Source organism: Lichenostomus cassidix, chromosome 3, assembly GCF_008360975.1.
Source record: "Lichenostomus cassidix isolate B80296 chromosome 3, HeHo_3.0, whole genome shotgun sequence".
In the NCBI taxonomy this organism is placed as follows: Eukaryota; Metazoa; Chordata; class Aves; order Passeriformes; family Meliphagidae; genus Lichenostomus; species Lichenostomus cassidix.
Window position 1 is genome coordinate 87,042,258 of NC_139483.1, and position 20,573 is coordinate 87,062,830.

The 20,573-nt window shown below is 41.1% G+C and overlaps 2 protein-coding genes across 12 annotated transcripts in view; one reads left to right on the forward strand and one right to left on the reverse strand.

Moving 5' to 3' along the window:
* The window catches only part of KHDRBS2 (KH RNA binding domain containing, signal transduction associated 2), a 343,662-nt gene that overhangs the window by 40,418 nt on the left and 282,671 nt on the right, over positions 1 to 20,573 (forward strand). For 9 of the 10 annotated variants that reach the window (XM_085056581.1, XM_085056578.1, XM_085056583.1 and 6 more), the window contains exons 1-3: positions 16,994 to 17,094; positions 17,180 to 17,267; positions 20,242 to 20,369. In XM_085056581.1, coding sequence (XP_084912707.1) covers positions 17,047 to 17,094; positions 17,180 to 17,267; positions 20,242 to 20,369 — 264 coding nt within the window. In that variant the 5' untranslated portion in view covers positions 16,994 to 17,046. Of the gene's footprint in view, positions 1 to 16,993; positions 17,095 to 17,179; positions 17,268 to 20,241; positions 20,370 to 20,573 lie in introns of those variants that run through there. The other variant, XM_085056591.1, reaches the window with a different exon arrangement.
* On the reverse strand, positions 14,661 to 16,911 carry LOC146440164 (uncharacterized). 2 transcript variants are annotated; one of them, XM_085056577.1, is made up of 2 exons: positions 16,846 to 16,911; positions 14,661 to 16,437 (listed from the first exon to the last, which is right to left on the reverse strand). In XM_085056577.1, exon 2 carries the CDS (start codon positions 16,429 to 16,431, stop codon positions 14,875 to 14,877), a length of 1,557 nt encoding a protein of 518 aa, XP_084912703.1. In that variant the 5' UTR covers positions 16,432 to 16,437; positions 16,846 to 16,911; the 3' UTR covers positions 14,661 to 14,874. The 2 variants fall into 2 exon arrangements, with proteins under 2 accessions (XP_084912703.1, XP_084912702.1); XM_085056576.1 differs by having other exon boundaries at positions 16,656 to 16,896.

Sequence of the window (20,573 nt, forward strand, 5' to 3'; positions counted from 1 at the left end):
CTATGTACTCATTCAGTTCAGTATAAAATCATGCAAAATGAGCAGCTGAGGTTACTTACACTGCTCAGCAATCCTTACACAAAATTACTGGCATTATTTAAGGCCACCCTAGGTCAAAGATTTGACAGCCTTGTAGAAGTACATCAGAAGATTGGATGCTTTATTGAAGAATACTTCTATTTATGGAATGACCTTTTGCATATAGAAAAAGTCCTGAACATACAGTGGAAAGCCTGTCCCAGTAGCATAAGGAATGATGTAGTGCACTTCAGAATTTTACTGGTACTGTGCCCTCAATACCTTATGTTCTGTAAAATAGTTTTAGAGCTGATTCATTGTTAAGATTGTAGAGTTGTTCCTACACTACTAGCTTATGACACAGAACAATGGAGCTTTGGAGAAAGAAAACCCAAAAGGACGATTTCTTCGTCATCTCTATTTGTCTTTCTTAGGTGTGTTGAGGATATCCATCTGCTAGCAGGTGAAGCAGTAAATCATTATAAAATGTTCCTGAACTATAAATAAAACCAGTGACTTTATTAATGGAATATATTTATTAACATTCTATTATGAAAAAGTTTAATTTTTAACCATCTGTAGTTATGACAATTCATATACATGAGAAGCTTTCTAAAAGTAGGAATAGCTCTTGCTTGTAGTGCAAAAGACAACTCAAGATGAATATTTAAGGGTGAGTTTGATCTCAGGTTCTGTCCAGGAAATATCTCATTGCCTGCAGTGCCAAATGCTTACAAGACAATTCAGGGTGATACCCACACTCAAGGGTATCAGGTTCTCTTCCTTTAACTTCCAACAAGCATACAACCGAGCAGCGAAAGATTAGTCTTTCTAATTAATCTAGTCTTTCTAGATTATCCAACTAATTTTTCATGTTTACCTCTCTTGTTGCTTCTACAACTTTCTCTCAGGATGTCACCTTAAATTTGCCTGATTTGTATCCCTTCAAAACACATCTGATTGTCCTTTCTTAGAGTTTGACCTGTGAGTTTTATCATTTCTTTCTACAACAAGCAGGCTATATATTTTTCTCTTCAGATCCCTTCGTAGCATTTTCTCCATTCTGCTACCCACCCAGTCATTCATCATTTGTTACTGAGATGTCATCTCCCAGCTAAGATCTGCCTGCTGAGCCAACCCTCATCAGTCTTCTCGCACATCCTCAAGGAGAAATATCTTTACTCTTCTCATGTGGTGGTCCTCCATGGTAGCACCTGTAAACTGCATTGGTTCATCTGTGTCATCAGAAAACAACTCTTAAAAATAGAAGTATTTCTTTAAAATTTATCTGTTTTGTGGTATTCAATATTGAAGGTTTAATAGGAAAAATAATGTATAGACTGGCACTGATATGAAAGCTGGTAATGTTTGCTAGAGCTGGCTGGGATTGGCTCTGATGGACATGGAGGAAGCTTGTGGCAGCTTCTCACAGAAGCCACCCCTGTAGGCTCCCCACTACCCAAACCCTGGCCATGCAAACCTGATAAATACTGTAATGAGAATACAAACATCATAAGCCTGGGCCTCTCCTTTCTTTAAACTATGGTACTGAAGAGTGTAGCAAGTGTATGTTCATTGTTCAGATACTACTTTTTGGTTGGGATTTTGCGGGGAAAACAGGCGAGGAAAACCAAGGGATGGATTATTTCAGGTTCACTGAAAAGTCATGCATTTTTCTTGTCTTATTCCCACTGATTTCCTAATGGCGTATTTCTAGATCTAAGCGTATTTAGTGGAATCTGAATCTCAAAAGAGCCCTTTCATCCTACTATGAGAATGTATTGGCACAATGCTGTAAATCATGAGCAAGTTTCATATTGTTGGATCTAGTGCTGTACTTGTCTATAGAGGACTTCATGATCCAGTTCTGGCCTTATCTGTAAACATTAAAGGATGAGGCTTCAAAAGATATCTGCTCATCGGAATCCTTAATTTCAAGATGAATTAAAAACTTAAACATCTTTGAAATCCAGGGCTAAGTTAATTTTTCCTTAAACATGTCAGTTTTAGAACATATCTCTATTATTTTTCTCTTTATCTTAGGGTTTTCACAGCACATTTTATGCTGATCCCATGGCATACAACCCGTTCTGCACTGCTGCTGATGTGATAGTGTTAGCTAAATGTTTTTATGGACTTGTTATACAAAGCTTTCTCAGATGCTTCTCCTTTAATAAAAACATCATGTTTTCTCCTGAAACATTTAGTTTCAAATTCATAAGAATTTGTCTCTATGGAATGATTTTCATATGGCATGGGAGAGAGAAGTTTAATAGACAATACCCAAAATATAATATAGATCACAAAGGTAAATCTGCATATTTTCCATTTTCTTTTGGCAGATGGCCAGACAGCCACATATCAGAAGTTGCATTATTCCAAGATTTTCAGTTAACTACATGGATAATTGCTCCATTTTTTTGTTCACAGATACTGGAATCTGTCTTCATATCATAATGATAGCCTAGCCTTTAATTTGTGTGCAGGAGTTTTAATTGGTAGAGAGGTTTTCTATAGCAGCATGCAGCTTCTGAAATAGGGCAGTGCACATCTTTTGATTAAAGCAGGCTAAGTCACTGGAGTGTTCCTGGTGGCAGCATCAATTTCTAGGCAGAAAAGCTAGAAAGAATAATAAGCCTGTTATTATACCATGTCACTTCATTTGTATTCTAATGTTCCAAAATTTTGATTTTTGCATCCATCGTAAAAGAGAAAGCAATAGGATTTTATCAGCATTAAAAAAACCCAAGCATTATACATACCAAGATCTGATAGAGTATTTTTTGTATGACACAGTTAAATTTTGTTGAGAAAAGACACACACAAAAATATTGAATTTCTTATTAGCTCAGCATCAAGTTGTAGTTCTTGTGTTGCATTGAACCTGAGCAGACCTGTTTTGCAATGGAACAGATTGTACTGCAACATGGTGTACTCCTGGAAATTTTCTTCTTCCTCAGGATTAAGCCTGTGGCATTTCCTGAACTTGAGAGGCTGTTTCCTGTGCTAATCAAGGCAGCTGACAGACCCTTCAGCATGCTTGAATCAGTGTGGGTTTGTCCAAGTTCTTTCTTTGCCCTGTAAACCCTTAGGCACAAATCGACAGACTTTTTTTTTTTTTTTTTTTACCAGCTGCTGAGATGGTTTGCAACAGGCATGTAACCAGATGAAAAGGCTTGTTAGTCTGAGACATAAAATTTGGGCAAATTGAGCGATTTACTTTTAATGTTTTCATTGTGAATTGTATTTTTACCTGTTTTTTTAATATTTCGTGATACCTAATCTGCAGCAGCATAAGCAGTTCTATCTGGGCATGGTTAATTAGGATGTTTATTGTGAAGCAGGACAGTTCTCAAATGTAGCCAGTCTTAGAGATCTCACTACTGATTCACCAGTGCTGGGAAAAAAGAGCTCCTTAAGAGAAGGTGTTTTTTGTATTCCTGTTAATGAACAGTAATAGTGACGGAAATTGTGAAGGTGACATATAAAGTGGGAGACAGGAAAGAATAAAAACATGTTCCCAGATATACAAGAATGTAATGGGCATTTTCATTTGCCTGACGATTCTAAGTGAGGCAATTGCTCTTTTTCACACTCAGAATCAAAGCCTACCTGCCAGTTACCGTTATGGAAGGAATGAATTACTCCTGAAGAAAAGCAGGGCATACACAGATTTGTATGGCTTTCTGGGTAACAAGATAAATCAACATTCAAATTGGTGAACAAAACAACCTGAAAGGTACTTACACTTTTTAGATGAAATTTAAAGTCTCTGTTTACTTAGAATGGTAGAAGTCTTTCCAACCATAGTTATTCTGTGATTGTAAGATTAAGTCCACTAACCCAGCACTGCCAAGTCTACCACTAAACCATATCCCTAAGTACCACAAGTACATGCTTTTTGAACACTGCAGGGATGATGACTTCACCAATTCCCTGGGCAGCCTGTTCTAATGCTTCAGTACCCTTTCAGTGAAGACATTTTTCCTAATACTAAATCTAAACCTCCCCTGGCACAACGTCCTCTTGTTCTATCTGTTGTTACATGGGAAAAACAGACACACACCTGTGTACACCCTCCTTCCAGCTGGTAGTATAGAGCAATAATGTCTTCTCTGATTCTCCTTTTCTCCAGGCTAAACAACTCCAGGTCCCTCAGCTGCTCCTCATAAGACTGGTGCTCCAAATTAATTTCCAGGATTATATTGCAGTTCTTTATACTGTTCTGCACAAATATTCCTTGGGTTCATAGAGCTTTACTAGGCTGCAGTACACTATTCCCTAAACAGTTTAGTGATAGATATGCTGGTAGGGAGGAGGGTAATGAAGAGCCTGCGTGGTGGCAGCCTATGGGCTCCTATGTCAAAAATAATTTTATTGCATTCCCACTTAGTCATGTAATCTGTGCTTCTGCATTTTTCAGGTATTAGGTGTTCACAAATCATAGGGCAAAACGAGTACTGGGATGACTTTTATGGTAATTTTAAGAAAAATTTTCCAAGGAAACACAGTTCAAATAAATGGTCTATTTGTCTGCCAGGCTCTTTTCCCCCTATTTTTTAAACATGTCAGCTAATTTCAAATTTATAGGAAATAGAAATTCATTAATTACTCTCTTCTTGCTGTTTTATGTTAGTGACAAGGTAAAAGTGATGCCTCAAGTCAGGTGTTTGGAAAGGAGTCATAATACTCCTTAGTCTTCTGGAAATGCTGATTCCTGGAAAAACTGTTGTCTCCCACAGACCTGATCCCAGTCTTTTCCACACTGATAATACAGTAAGGTGCACCGGCTTGAGGAGTGAACTCCTGAGTTTGGCACAGACTTTTATGCTGCCTTTCTATCCCCTGGGCTAGGAACTGCCTTGAAAGTGGGTGCCATTGCTTTGACTTGAAATGATGAAAAGCCATCTGTGGGAGCTGAGAATATATTTGCTTTTATGATATGTTGCTGTTAAAACTGCAAGACTTCAGTATTAAGAAAGAGAAATGCATCTTTTTGACAGGGTAAAAAAATGATACTTGGCCATTTAGGGCAGCGTGGGGTCTTCCAGCCAGCTGGAGTTAAGAATACAATACCTAGGTGTTGTTTATGGATACCCACTTGTGTAACAAATTAAGCGGCTGTGTAGATTCATCACAAGCAGGTTTCACTGTTCTTGGGAGCTTCTCAGGTTGCTTATTTCCTGGCAGCACTCCTGCTTACTCTGGATTCGGTTGCATATAACTGGTATTTGTAAGTGATCCCATCCGTGGTACCTTTTTTTTTTTTTTTTTTACTTGAATAAGAAGCAAGGGATGCTTCCCATCACTGATTTTTAGATATATGCCAGGAGCATACACTGTGCTCATATTATTTGAAAACATTATCCTGGGCCCCCTTTTTCCCCCCTTGACAGAATAACAGGCTTTGATGAAATGGGTTGCAGACAGGTTCAAACATGTCTTCTTCACCTTTTAAAATTGATTTCTGGAAATGTTGGAGGAATCAAAGGATATTTGCAGGAAATGAAACAAACCTCCTTGACATCTGTATGTTTTAGTTTAGTGCTGTGGCCTGCACAATGAAAACAGTATTCTTAAGGCAAGGTGACAAATCTATGAAAAACACTCATCTTGTTTGCCACAGTATCAGTTGTGATACCACTCTAGGATGAGTTTTAATTCCTTGTGTCAAATAACCCAGACTAATGAAACCACATTTACTGATGTTAACGATGTTTCTTTCCTATGAATACAAGTTCACTTGCTTGAAATTTTCTATGTTGCCATAGAGTATCCTATTTCCAGGCAGGATTGAGGCTTCCTGCTTTTTGATTTTTGAATAGTTTGCAGATACTTGTTTTATATTGAATTGTAAGAATGTCCCTAATCTTGCCTCAGTTGCCAAGTGCTTTTTCTTGCATAAATAGATGGTAGCCAAGAACACTCAGGGTTGCTTAACAAAAACCAGTACATAGCTTGTTCTACTTCTGACATGATTACTGGACGGATTTCTGTATCCTTATGCTATGGATATTTCATTAAATGGAATAGGCCCAAGTGTTGGCACGTTGTTCACATGTCCCTGTCATGTCTGCAGATCAGTAGGTGTGCAGTCACTACTTAGACATGGCCTGAAGTGCAGTATGGGTGAGGAAAACCGACTGAGTGTGGTGTGAGCATGAGTGTCTTCTGTCAAATTCATTGAAAAATCAAATGCAGAAAAATCCACAGGAGGCTCTGCAATAAAACCGCCTCAGATTATTAAAATATCTTTAATTTTACACATTTTCTTTATTTCAGCTTCTTGTGTTTTCACTGCACATTTACAAGAGTATTAATTCATGTTGCTGCATGAGCCATATTAGATATTGCTGACAATTTGTCCTGAAGAGGCGATACAGGAAGGTTGATCATCTTTTTAGAGTGAGGTACTGATCCTCTGGAGCAAGGATCAGTTTGTGAAGACTTCTAAGTGGAGGATTAAAGCAAAGATAGGCTCTCCAGTGGGTTTGTGAGTGTTACATACCTTTCTGCTGTTTAGATAGCACTAGTTTAGTCCTTCAATTTGAATATCATTTTGTCAAAAAGTTCTTTTTTTAACTGTTGCTCTCAATCTGAAGTAAGATAAAGTGAAATGTATTGCAACTGAAGCAGATAAGTCATCTTCCATTGTGATAGGAAATGGTGTGATCTTTTGGATGAACTAGGAAATCCTGATAACATATAGTGAACGTCTGAACATCATTAAACTTGACATTTGGCTTAATATGTGTCTTGGTTACATAGTCAGAATGAGCACCTGGATGCAAGTTTTCTGTAAATGAAGTCTTTGGTGATGAAACAATGAATATTGAATAGATAATGTCATTGTAGAGAGGTAGACATAATCATTCATATCATCAGCACTGAATCTTTTGTTTCCTTCTTTTGTGGTTTTTTACCAGTTATGAAAAAAGCCTGGGTTTTCTATACATAACTATTTGTGTTATATATGAGAATGTGTACACACACAGTATTTTCTGTCTGTATAGGAGTCAGAGCCATTCCTTTCTGTTTGCTGCCAGAGCACACTAGGAAGCAAAGGTCATGCTCTGAGACTTTAAATCTCTCCCACCTCTCACCAATTCCTTGCTTTTACTTGGGCTTTCATCATCTCTTCTGAACTTCAGTTTTCCTGTCAGTCTTTCAGGTGCAGATAACTTTCTGAGCTCAAGATTTGAAGTCACATCCTAAATGGAAACTACTGTTTTGAAGGTTGGTAGACTCCTTTCAAATACTTTGGTAGCTGTGTGAGCAGAGAGTAGTAGCTCATTAGTGATACTGCTAACTGTAAGACCAGGAGAGGTCAGTGAGAAGCTTGAACTTCAAGCAAAATTTTATACTGATTCTTAACTTCAGTCAATGGCATCTTTTCAAAGTTTTCAATGTTGTGAACTTCTAAACATCCATCTTATTCTGTAGCTGTTCTACCTCATGGTACAGAGCAATCGAAAAAATGCTAAGTAAGAGTAGAAAGGAAAAAAATTCCTGCTGGTTCATATATCTCTCTTGCTCTGAGGACAGAATAGCAGACATTATTATCACTAATAAGTTCTAGGACTGAAGAGAGTAAAATTTTCCAGAAACTGTGAAGAGACAGGAAAGCTTCCTTTTGGCTGTTTACTCCAGCTGGGTGGAGCAACCCACACAAGAATACCAACAGCTTTCAGAGAGTCAGGAACAGGTAATGAATACATCACTGGTGGCATTACCTGCGATTTTATTCCTTGATTCATCTTTCACTCCTACTTACCTGTTCCACACCACACAATATGTAGCACAGTGCTGATGTTTTCTCTTCACATTAATCTGTGAGAACGCTTCAGTGTGTCCTGAAGTGCCCTGTTGAATGGACTTTTACACAGTAGAAACGACAACAATCTTTGTCGGCAAAAAGATATTTTCTTTTTCTTACACGACATAGCAACAGTTTTCCAGGGGGTTAAATTCAAGGACAGCTAGAGATATGTTCACAAATAAAAACACTTGTGATGTTTTCGTTGGGTTTTGCTTTATTTTTTACTTGTCAGAGTAAATCTTCATGCTCTCTATTTCTTCTTTTTTATGAGTAGTCTCATTCTCAGATGAAAGAAACCCAGCATTAAATAAAAAATACTCCAACAACTTTCAAGTTTTCCTTTCATCTAACTGGTGGCATATTCATAATGCTCTAAAGGTAAGAGGTAAGAAGGGAGAACTGTACTGAGAACAGCTATTTAGTGAACAGCACACCATAGTTCAAGGAATACAACAGCTGCTAACACCAAACATTCAACACAGCCTATGCAGGTTAACTCCCCAAAGGTATGTTTGACTTCAGAGACACTTTTGAAAGAACCTTAGTCTTAAGAATCTGACCCAGTGGCTTGCTCTTTTTTTAAAAATTTGATAAAAATACATTTAATCACTGTTGCAATTTTTCATCCTTTTTAATAATCCTTTTATAATCCTAATAATAGGCCTTCTTTTGTTTTCCAAAGCAAGAAAAAACCTGTATCTTGAAGCTAATGTTGTCACTCTTTAAATGTTATCAGCAACTGTATTTAGTAGGTCATCACATTCAAAACACATTCCAGATCTTTTCTTTATTCTGCACTTGCTCATGCTGACCTTAAGATTGCTTTTGGTTATTTTTACTGAGGCAAGAAAGAGTGCATCGATTTCCTGCTGCAAATTTCATCACAAATAGTATTTTTGTTTGTGATTACAGCTGGTATATGTCTAGAATTACATGGGATAGTGTATCAAGGAATTACTCAGCAACTGAACTAGGATTGTATGGACTACTGTCTTGAGGAACTGCTTGGCAATCAGACTTAAAATTCTCTGTGGAAAGCTGGCTGTCTGAGCAGATATTGTTTGTAAATTTAGCAACAACTAATATTTTCACTTTTCTAGTGGAAATTTCCACTTTTCTAGAGGACTTTCTAGTTATTTAACACTACTAGTATTCTCTTTATAGCATTTTTAATTTGTACTGATCTAGGCATAGGTCAGCTGATGGATATATTAGGTAATTGTTTTTCTACCAATAGCATAATTTCAACATGAAACTACCCTGTGGCATACTTTTGCAACCTGCTGATTACACGATGGATAGAGCCAAAGTAGTAACCAGGCAGTAAAAAAACAGTTGCCAGTTTAGAGAGGGGGATCGAAATCTGAGTTTAGTTGTACCTGGTCTTTGCACATTGCTGGTTTTTCCTTTGTTTTCTTGTTAATTCTCTTTTGTTTTAATTTTATTAGAAATACGAAGTTCCTTAGATCTTTAATTACTTTTCTACCTGTATTAGTACATTTTGTTTAAAAAGTTTGCTAAGGATACAGGGCTCATGCAATCATGTTTCTGTCTTCTGACTTCTTCTGCAATAACATTTAAGTCTTTTGGATAACTTCTAGATATTTGACAGACAAGGATAAGTCTGAAATTTATTGCATTTATAAGATAGTTCATATGTCAAAGGGCCTTGAGAGGTCTCTAATGCAGCCTCCTGCTCAAAGCAGAGCCAGCTAAAGGTTCAGACCAGGTTATTCAGGGATTTGTCCAGGTGGATCCTGAAATCCTCCAGTGGAGGAGATGGTATAGCAGTGGAGGAGATGATATATGTATGTGTGTATATATATATATATGTATCTTGGCAACCTGCAGCACTGCTGGGCTGTGTTTAGAAAACCTTTTGTTATGCACAGTCCAAACCTTTCTATTTTCACCTTTTCCCTGTTTTCTCTCATCCCTGTTTCACACTGCTGTGAAGAGCCTGACTGTGGGAATATCAGCACTGCTGAGCTGCTGTTAGATCACCCAGAGCTGTCTCTTACATAATAAACAGGCCCAGTTCTCTCAGCCTTTTCTCAGAGGGCAAGTGTTCCATTACCACCATGCTCTGACCACCATGAGTCTTCCACTGACCTTGCTCCACTTTGTTAATGTCTTTCCTGTTCTGGGGAAGAGAGGGGACAAATCTGGCCCCAGAGGTATAATTCCATAGAGTCTGAGTACCTAGTAAAAGATATGGTCACATTTCTGCATTTCCTCTGTAAAATAGGCAACCTGATAGAGGATAATGGTTGTAAAGTCCAACAATAAAAAAAAAACATGCATTATGAATGAAACTTTTAATGGACATTGCATTTTTAGATGTGTCCAATTTGAAAAGATCTTCAGTACCTTACGGGACATCATGGAATCTAGTCCTAAGGGAATAATCTGTTAAAGACTTGATTTTATCAATAGGGATGCTTTCAGTAGTCCTCCAGTATAATTACATGTTATACATAAAAGTAATTGTTTTTGGTTTTGATCTGTAACATGGCAAATAAATGCTTTCCTCTCCTGAGAAATACTAAATACCATTTTTTGTTCCTTCTCATACTGTGCCTGATTTTGCACGTCTCCATTCTTTTTTGACTTGTCTTTCAGAATTCCTTTTGAACATTATTTTACTAGCCATTTTTCTTGCTTTGAGAGCCAGGGTGATTCAGTTTGAGTCAATACAGATACAAAGCTTTTGGTGATTTTGAATATAGACAAATTCAGTTTGTATGTGTCCACAACAGGTGACATAAACATGTAGATTTGACTTGCAATTATCTAACAGGTATTAAACTCATCATGGGCAGAGGTATTGCCTTATTTGTGTCTGATGTAATAAGAATTACTCCCTTATCCTCCCTGCATCATCCCAATTGTGTCAGTGAATGAGTATCTGTACATAAACTCAAAGAATGTTGTTAATGCAATACATGAATGTGTTTCTGGGTGAATATAGTGAGCCAGTGGTTTAATTTTTAAGAGCTCATGGCTGATTGTACTGTCCTTATAACCCCTCCCAACTCCTGTTAGACACTCAATATTTTTACTTTTATATTACCAGTTCTTAGGGGTTTGGATGTCGTTTTCATTTCTGGAAAAATCTTAGGATGTTCTCTTCTAATGAATTAACTTCATTTTATTTTATCCAACTGGTTTTATTGAGCCATCTGCTTTTTTTTTTTCTCCTGTCTCAAAATCCAATAGCCCTGCTTTCAATTAAAATATAACATCCTGGACAGAAAATGAGCCTTCATATATGTTTTCAGTATTTTCTGTTTCTAAAAATATGCTGGGATTTTTTTTACCACCACTGCAGGTATTCAGAGTTCCAACTGTGTGCTTTTTAAATGAACTTTATATTAAAAAAGCTCTCTCCAAATTAGAGCTGTCAGTGATTTAGTGATTATTATTTTTCACTGCCATTGGCTCATTCTTCCTCTTGCAGTTCAAACGTTCTTTCATTAACCTGCAGAAAAATTGTACTTTTCACAGTACTAGACAAGCTTGATATACATAATAGTACATGTATGCAAGAAGTTGGTGGTACTCCCATTCTGGAAGTCATTCCCATTAATAGAAACATGTGATTATTTCAGAGGGCCTGACCTTGTTAACAGCAGTGCATGATTCTTTATTCAAACAGTGCCAGTATTGCAAATGCAAAGGCAAGAAAAGCCAAATAAGTAAGGTGCAAGGTAGGCTGCAGAATTCCATTAAGTGGGAGGAATTCCTTTAAATGTTGACAGCAGAAAGGAATGTGTAGACTTCATTTTTTTGGTGGGTTGGACAGACTGCCAAGAAGAACATAATTTTTTGAAGAGTTTTGACATGATTCTTAAGTGTAGCAAAAGGATGTTTTTACTGTGGGATGCCTAATTTTAATAGCAAAAATATATTCATGACAGAAGTTTTGTAATAGGTGTCAAGGACTTTGAAGAGAAATATAATTATCATCATTTTATTGGCAGTGTAATAGGAAAGCAGAGAATATTGAAAAAGAGCTACTAACTTAGTTTTCCATTTTATAAATCCATGAAGGAAAAAGAAGCTACTGCCTTCAAAAAAATGCACATAAATGGGCTGACAGTATTTCCAGAATTTTACAGCTCAAAGTCTGGAGGTAGCTGAAGCAAATTTTCGTAGGGAATAATATCTCTAAAAAGATGTAGATAGAAATGTCTTTTTGTCTATGATACTTCTCTAGTGGGGACCTCTTTTTGCGTGAGTGAAATGTGCATGTTGTCTTGCAATTAAGAGGGATGAGGTATTATATTTATAGTGTGTGTATTATAAAGAAGCAAGTGCAAGAGTACCGTGTTAATGGTGAAGGCAAAAATGAGGAATGTTGAGGATTGATACTGGAGGAGGTAATTGAATAGCTCTGTGTCTTCCTGCTTTATTCAGTTAGCTCAGAGCCAAAATGAGGGGAAAATATATGAAGTTTCTTCTCTAAATGCTTGATTTTCTCTTTTTACCTAGTATCAGTGATGTTAGTGCAGAAGAAGTACCATTGAGATCCTTGTGTTTGCACTCTGTGGAGGAATGCTGTTGATTCTGGACTTCGTTTCCACTGGTGTAGTGGGTTGATGATGGCTGGGTGCTGAGCACCCAAGAAAGCTGCTCACTCACTCCCCTCTGCAGCTGGACAGAGGAAGGAAAATTTAACAAAGGGTTCATGGCTTGAGGTAAGGACCAGGAGAAAACAGTCATCAATTACCATCAAGGGCAAAAACAGGCTCAGCTTAGAGATATAAAGGGAACTTACTGCTAACAAAATCAGAGCAGGATAATGAGAAGTAAGATCAAGTCCTTAAAAACACCTTTCCTCTCACCTTGGGTGTCCCATGGGGCCAACAGCCTCCTCTCAAGCATCCACCTACTCTGGTGTGGGGCTCTCCATGGGCTGCGGGTGTATCTCTGCATCCCTGTGGATCAACAAAGGCTGGAGGGGGACAGCTGCCTCACCATGACCTTCACCAAGGGCTGCAGAGGAGTCTTGGCTCTGGGGCCTGCAGCATCACCTCCCCCTACTGCTTCACTGACCTTGGTGTCTGCAGGAGCTGTTCTTCTCACATGTTCTCACTCGGCTTTTCCCTGGCCATGGTTACAACTGCCCCACCATTTTTGTTTTTCTTTCTTCTTAAATTGTTATCACAGAGGCATTACCACCACTTATTGTTGGCCCAGCCTTGGCCAGTGGCACACTGGTCTTTGGAGCTACTGGGGATTAGCTCTGCCAGACACTGAGGAAGCTTCTGGCAGCTTCTCACAGGAGCCACTCCTGTAGCTCCCCCAGCTTCCAAAACCAGGCCATGCAAACCCAATACAGCTTTTGTGACCTCTGCCATGCCGGTCACATAATGCTGTACTGCCTATAGCTTTCTGTAAGCAGCAGCATGTGTTCCCCTGCTCTAGGAACACAGTCTGCAGCCAGCAGCAAAGCTGCTGAAGTCAAGCATTAAAGAACTGCCTGCTGTGCCTCAGGACAGTGCTTGGGCTGCTACCAGTGGTAGGGACCATCCTGGGGTAGATGGGTGACACTGGAGTGTCTTGGCATGTTTCAGCTCTCAGGGCAGGATGGCAACTGACCTTTCTGACATGTGCAGGATACTCAAAAGCTGTGTGGCTCTGGTCCTGGCCACCATCTCTCAGCAGCTCTGCATGAGCAGGGGAGGTTGGACTAGATGACCTCAGGAGGTCCTTTCCTGTCTCCACTGTTCTGTGGTTCTGTGACTCAAAACACACTCAAGCTAAGAAAGCACCTCCAGATTTCATGACATGGGAAGGTTTGAATGATTCCATATGCTTATGAAGAGCCAGGTTTGTCTCCCAGAAGTCAATTGTCCATGTGGCAGGCAGCTGTTTTTTTTCCTTTGGTGGATTTATCAGTGACTGCACTGAAAACTAACAAGCTAAACACAAGCATGAGGTTACTATAGTTTTCCTAGTCGGCAACTCACAATTTACATCTAAAACAATTGGCTGCATGTCAGTGCTGTCAGCCAGCAAATTGGCAGCTTGATCCTGGCCTGGATTCCTTCATGTGACTGACTTAATGCTTCTTTCTTTGGTGGTCCTAGCCATGTACTGACACAAGGAGTGTACACAGTAAAGGCCAACTGTAGTTCAATACAAAAATTGAATACAGTTTGTCTTGCTTCAGTAACTAATGTATTGTATTGCCTCTGTCTTTTGAGAAGACTCCTCTTTTTACACCAGTCTTACTTGAAAGTAACAGTTCTACGTACACCATTGTTTTTTGATTACTTTGGTAGTCTTTGGCCATGGTCTGAAGAGCCTGTAGCCTGTACTGCCACTCTTGGCATTAAACCTGAGGCTTTGTACAGGACTTACCATGGGGGTGAATTTCTCTGTGAGGGCTTTAGGGGTTATTTTTAAAGTCCCTAAAGAAGAATGAGAAGGAAAAGCTGTGGATTGGCATTATAGGCAGTGCCTTTGAGACAGAGTAATTGTAAATTGACTTCACTTTTCATTGCTCTCTTGTGAGAAGAGTGGTAACAAGAGAAGTTACTCTGGGGGCTCTTTGTGGTAAAACTTAAGGAAACAGGTGTGGAAGGCCAAGACATTTCCTAATAAGCCATTGGTATCTTTGGTACCAGGGCAGAAAGTAAAAACAGATGATCACACTGTGGAAACCCAATATAAGGAGCAAAGGCACCCCCATACAAAATGTTCAGTACCCCATTTTATAGACAAGTGAGTGATATAGAACAAAATTACAAAAGCAGCACTCAAATTTCATGCCTGTTATCCTCCTAACCTAAAAAGGCCTTGCCGAGGGTGTCTTTAGATTTTCAGATGCATTTTGTGGAGAAAAATAGATCCTTGGCTCCAAGCCTGAGCATTGGATTTGACTTTATTTTTGCAGCTGGTACTAGGATCTGGTTTTGTCTAAAGTAGTAGAATTCCTGACACTGGTAACAGGGCATACAGTAGTTCCCTTGTTGGAAGGGTGAACTACCAGGCTTGTGCCTGGTGGGGCTGCAGGACCTCCGTTAGGATCAGTTCCTTTCTGCCTGTGGTTCAGTGAAAGAAATCCGGCGCCCCCGGTGGTGGCGCTCACTCCACCCTGAGTAGCTTGGGATGTCCCGGTCGGGTCTTAGAGCTCGTCGCTCATCATGTTCCATCCTCCTTAGATTTTCCTGCAGTGTTTGGTGCCATGTGCTGCAGGACCTCCCACAGGATCGGCTCCTTGATGTCTGTGGTTCAGTGAAAGAAACTTGGCGTCCTTGCTGATGGCGTTCACTCCTCCTTGGGGAGGCACGGATGCCCTGTTCAGTCCTTAAAGGCTGTGCCTCATAGTGTTCCATCCTCCTTGGACTCTCCAGGGGCAATCTGCTGCGGAACCTCCCTGGGGTTCGGCTCCTCGCCACCTGTGGTTCTCTGTAAGAAACTCGGCGCCCCCGCCGTTGGTGCCCTCTCCTCCCTGAAGAGGCACGGATGTACCATTCTTGCCTTAGAGCTCGTCCCTCATCGCGTTCCATCTTCCTTAGATACTCCCTCAATATTTGCCTGGCAGTGCTGTGTGACCTCTGCCGGGATCGCCTCATTGTTGTCCTTGGTTCTATGAAAGAAACCCGGTATTCTCGCCGACGGCGCTTGTGTCTCGAGATGGGACGGATGCGCTGTTTGGTCCTTGGAGCTCGGCCTCTGTCACGAGCAGTGGCCTGAGCCCTGCTCTGCCGCCGTCTCCTGCTTCTTGAGTGGTTGTAGCTCTGGGCCTGCTGGAGCCTGCTGCGGCTATCATGATGCCGCCTTGGATGCCTGCTTTGGCTCTTCTCTTGGGCCCTGCCACGGCTGCCGCCGCGGCTGCCAGCATGGCTACGACCATGGCTGCCACCACGGCTGCCACCGCGCCTGCCACCACGGCTGCCGGCATGGCTACGACCACAGCTGCCACCATGGCTGCCGCCACGGCTGCCAGCATGGCTATGACCACAGCTGCCACCATGCCTGCCGGCATGGCTACGACCACAGCTGCCACCATGCCTACCAGCATGACTATGACCACGGCTGCCACCATGGCTGCCACCATGCCTGCCGGCATGACTATGACCACGGCTGCCACCATGGCTGCCACCATGCCTGCCGGCATGACTATGACCACGGCTGCCACCATGGCTGCCATGACGGCTGCTGCTACAGCTGCTGCCATGGCCTCTGCTATAAGACTTGTGGTGCTGGCGTCCTGAGGAATGATGCCACCACCTTTCTGCAGAGCAGGGCCCAGCTTGCCCTCCTTGAGTAGGGCTGGCAGCACTGGTGGACTCCCTCATGGAGTACACCTCAGGGTTACTGTCTCCCACCATGTGGAATGTGTTTGGGAAAGGAGGCTGGCATATCGGGCCCTCCACTCTTCCGTGGAACCATTCTGCCATGCAGCAAAAACAGAAAGGGTGTTGATGCCAGCTCACGGAGGCTTCGTCATTAATTGTTTCCAGGCAGATTGGGCACCTTAGGTTCTCCAAAGGACCTGGACATGCAGCCTGGGACACCTGGCTGGTGGTGGCAGCCAAAGAAGAGGTGCCAGCTTCTGCCAAGTCTTCCTCTGAGGCCATTTCACCCTGCAAACCAAAGAGAGAAGCTGATGTGTCCCCAGGTGCTGGGGACACAGTCTGCCGCCAGCAGCAAAGCTGCCAAAGTTGAGCATTGAAGAACTGCCCACTCTGCCTCAGGACAGCACTTGGGCTGCCACCCAGTGGCAGGGACCATCCTGGGGCAGATGAGTGACACTGGGGTTGTGTTGGCATGTTCCAGCTCTTGTGGCAGGATGGTAACTGACCTCTGATATGTGCAGGCAGGAGCTGGGAAGCTGGGAAAAGGATTCCTGACCTCTCAGCTACTGCAGCCAGAGCCTGGGTACATGGCAGGTTGGGACCAGCACCCCAGGCCCTGCCACTGTCCTTGTACAGCAAATCCTCTCTGTGCCCTCAGAAAGCACCAAATGGGATGGGGGTCCTTTGTCCCCTCACCTGCAAAGTTCTGTCCCCAATGGAGGAAGCCAAACACTGTGGCCTTTCAGGGCTTCTCCAAGCATCCAAAAGGCTTGTATCAGGTGTCACAATGACTTCCTGGTGACATCATGGGGCTTTCAGGGACCACACCCAGAAGACACAAGCTCCAGCCCCAAGGAATAAGAACTTCCAAGATAGCTCATCTCACATGACAGCCCCATGACTGTTAAGCAAAATCCTAATGCCATTTTTCATATAAATTCACAGGTTTCACTGATCATATCCAGCCCTATGTTCTGTTTTAGAAATAAACCATCTCAAGGCATTTCTTACTCCTCAGCCAACTTTGCAGGTCAAGAGAGGTGCTACTCCACTGGAGCAGTCTGTCCCATGTGGGGCTCACCAGCGTAAGCAGAGATGGACATGCTGGAGAGTGTCAAGTAAGGTTTCACAAGGATGATGAAGAGTCTAGAGAGTCTCTCCTATGAGGGAAGGGCTAAGAATGCTGCCTCCAGGCTGGTCAGTCTCGAGAAGACTCCATAGGGATCTCAGGGGTGCCCAGTAACCAGAGCTTCCCTCTGAACATTGGTGAACTTTTTTTTCACTGTGAGGATCACCAAGCACTGTCAGGGTGTTTGTGGACTATCCCTCTTGGAAATGATTCAAAAGCTGCGTGGCTGTGGTCATGGTCTAGTTGCCACTGCTTCCTGGTGGAAATCTGGTGTCCTTATTGTCCCTGCTGCCTTCTGCTGTAGTAATCTGTGTGCAGTAGTTCTGGGCTTATGGCCTGGCCCTCATCACAATCCCTCCTCATTTGCTTCTCCCACTGTTTGACCTTAAGTGCTGCAAGACCTCCCCTGAAATGGGCTTTCTGTTGCCTTTCATTCCCTGAAGGAAACTTGACTCCTCCCCACTGCTGTTTTATGCTCCTCCTATGATAAACTGGGACTAGCTCTTCTGGATTTAGAGTTCAGCCCTCCTCACGGAGTGAAACCAATTAAAGTGCCACAGTCTTGGTATATCAACATATATCTCGGTATATCTTGTCTCAGTCTTGGTATATCAACACACTCTTGTTCACATAAGTCGGATAAGCCCAGCTGAAGCAGCCTTTGATTAATTTTAGCAAAGACACCACTTTCATTCCAAAACTGCCATGTACTCTCAGTCAAAAAGAAAGCCCAAGACTGGGACTGTTTGCAAGGGTTGGTACATGATTCAAAGGGGAGCATTTTGTCCCAACCTTTAGTACCCCTCCCTACTGACCAAACAGACTTTTAAGTATCTTCAGCTGCACAGGAGAGTTTAGTTGTGTTTAAGGCCAAAGACATCCGGACTTGCATCAACAACAGTGTGGCCAACAGGACCAGAGAAGAGATTGTTCCTCTGTACTCAGGACTGGTCAGGCCACAGCTCAAATTCTGTGTCCACTTCTGCGCCCTTCACAAGAAAGACACTGAGGGGCTGGAGGATGTCCAGAGAAGGGCAACAGAGCTGGGGAAGGGTCTGGAGCACAAATCTGATGATGAACAGCTGAGGGAGCTGGGGTTGTTTATTCTCCAGGAGAGGCTCAGGGGAGACCTTAGTGTTCTCTTCAGCTAACTGAAAGGAGGTTGCAGCCAAGTAGGGATTGGTTTATTCTCCCAGGCAAGTAGTGACAGGATGAGAAGACACAGCCTCAAGCTGTGTCAGAGGAGGTTCAGTTGGACAGCAGGAACCATGTCTTCACAAAAACTATTAGGCATTGGAATGGATTACCCAAGGAGGTGGTGAAATGACTGTCCCTGGAGGTATTTAAAAGAGGTGTAGATGTGGTACTTAGGGATGTGGTTTAGTGATGGACTTTGCAGAGCTCTATTAACAGCTGGGCTTGATCACCTTAGAGGTCTTTTTCACATTCTGTGGTTCTAGTGAAATATATGTGTACATGTATATTGACTTCCCCACTTGATTTTGAGAATGACCTCATTTAGTGCTGTGTTCACAATACATCTGGGAAATTCCTTATTTTCATTTAATACTTACTGTGCTTGTAACACTTTATCCTTTTTATGCACCTGTGTGTGTCCCCTCTGTACCCCCATAGCACAACCCTTTGTATAATTGCATTGGATCTATTTTCAAAGAACTTTGTATCTATTAAACCTGCCCTAGATAAGTGTTCTACTTGCTTAAGTGATGCTTGCTGCTTTCCAGATTAACTTTCCACTGAATGCAACATACCACATTTTTTCCATGTATTCAAGTATTTTTACGATAATGAAACGTTCTTCTGATGCCTTTAGTGATCATAAATAACTTTTTAATCCTAAATCAGTGAATGTATATCCCCTTTGAAGTATTTTAGGTGTGTTCCCTGAGAGATTTTTTTTAAAGAGTTTATGACTATAATATTAGAGGACTATCTGCCAATGCTGGCTTTAAACAAATTATTTGATCTCAAAAAGGCAGCATAAACATTTATTAACAAATCATGACATGGGCTGTTCTCTTCAATACATTTTTCGTTATGCTTGTTGGAAGTCAAAGAAACTTGTAACGAATGTTAGAGTGTGCTGTTGCTGTTACTCCTTTCCACTCTCACTTTCCAGTCCTTGAAGCAGCATGTTTCTGAGACCCACAGCTGTCCCTTTTTAGCTATAATTCAGTTATAATTAGCTCATTATAAGCATTGCCATTTTCTGTGCTGTCAATGACACTGCTGCAAAAGCAGTTTTTTCAATAGTACCTGTGCTCTCAGGGAGCTGTCAGGCACTGTCTGAGATGTTCTTTGCAGGATGATGAGTTCAATTAGTTGTTGTTATCCATTGCTTATATAACTTTAGGGAATAAAGAATTCAAAACTATTCTACCTGAATATATTTTTGGTCTTTTTTTTTTTGTAAACTCTATAAAGTCTTCTACATACTAGCAATTTTATATATATATCACAATTTTTTACTGCATTTCTTAATTGATGAATCTTTTTGTGCAATAGCGAACTTCATTATCTTATTTTGAACAATCTTTAACTAATTCAGAAGTATTTGAATGGAAACTCAGTAACAACAAGACGTTTCTTCAGTATTCTAATACTTGTACTGAAAGTTAGCCATTGCAGTTAGAACCCAGCTTAATTCTGGCAGGTCACATTTATAAAAATCATCAAGCTGTGATGATACTATCAAGTTTAAAAGAGTGATGGTTGGATTTGTAAGCCTCATCTATTCCTGCTCCTGCTGAGATCATTCAGCTTGCATTTCAGCCGTAGTTGCAGAGTGTGGACCGTCACCTCTGCCTCAGCGCTGCTGACAGTCCAGGTTCTCTTAAACAGCACAGGCATTCAGTGCACAGTCCATATAGTAATGTGTGAGTTTAAGCTTCCTAAGAATGACAAATATGTCACTGATTTCTCTCTTTCTTAATATTTTTCAGAAATGGAAAAATTTCAGGGTTCGGAAGGCAAGAAAGAAGATGAAGAAAAGAAATACCTTGATGTTATTAGCAACAAAAACATAAAGCTGTCAGAAAGAGTTCTGATCCCTGTCAAACAATATCCAAAGGTACTGTAAATCTAGTCTATCCTTTGTTTAATATTTTTTAATAGAATGATGAAAAAGTTATACACTTAACCATTTTTATTGACTCATAATACGCAGGCTTTGTGATATTCAAAAAAAAAAGAAATTAAGCTCATATTTAAATTTATGTGTTAGCTATTACATGTTTTAGCTTCTGTCTCAGGGCCTTTCAGAAAAGCAATTAAA

Coding starts and splice junctions, on each gene's coding strand:
- LOC146440164 (XM_085056577.1), bottom strand. CDS start 16,431: ATGGCCTCAGAGGAAGACTTGGCAGAAGCTGGCACCTCTTCTTTGGCT.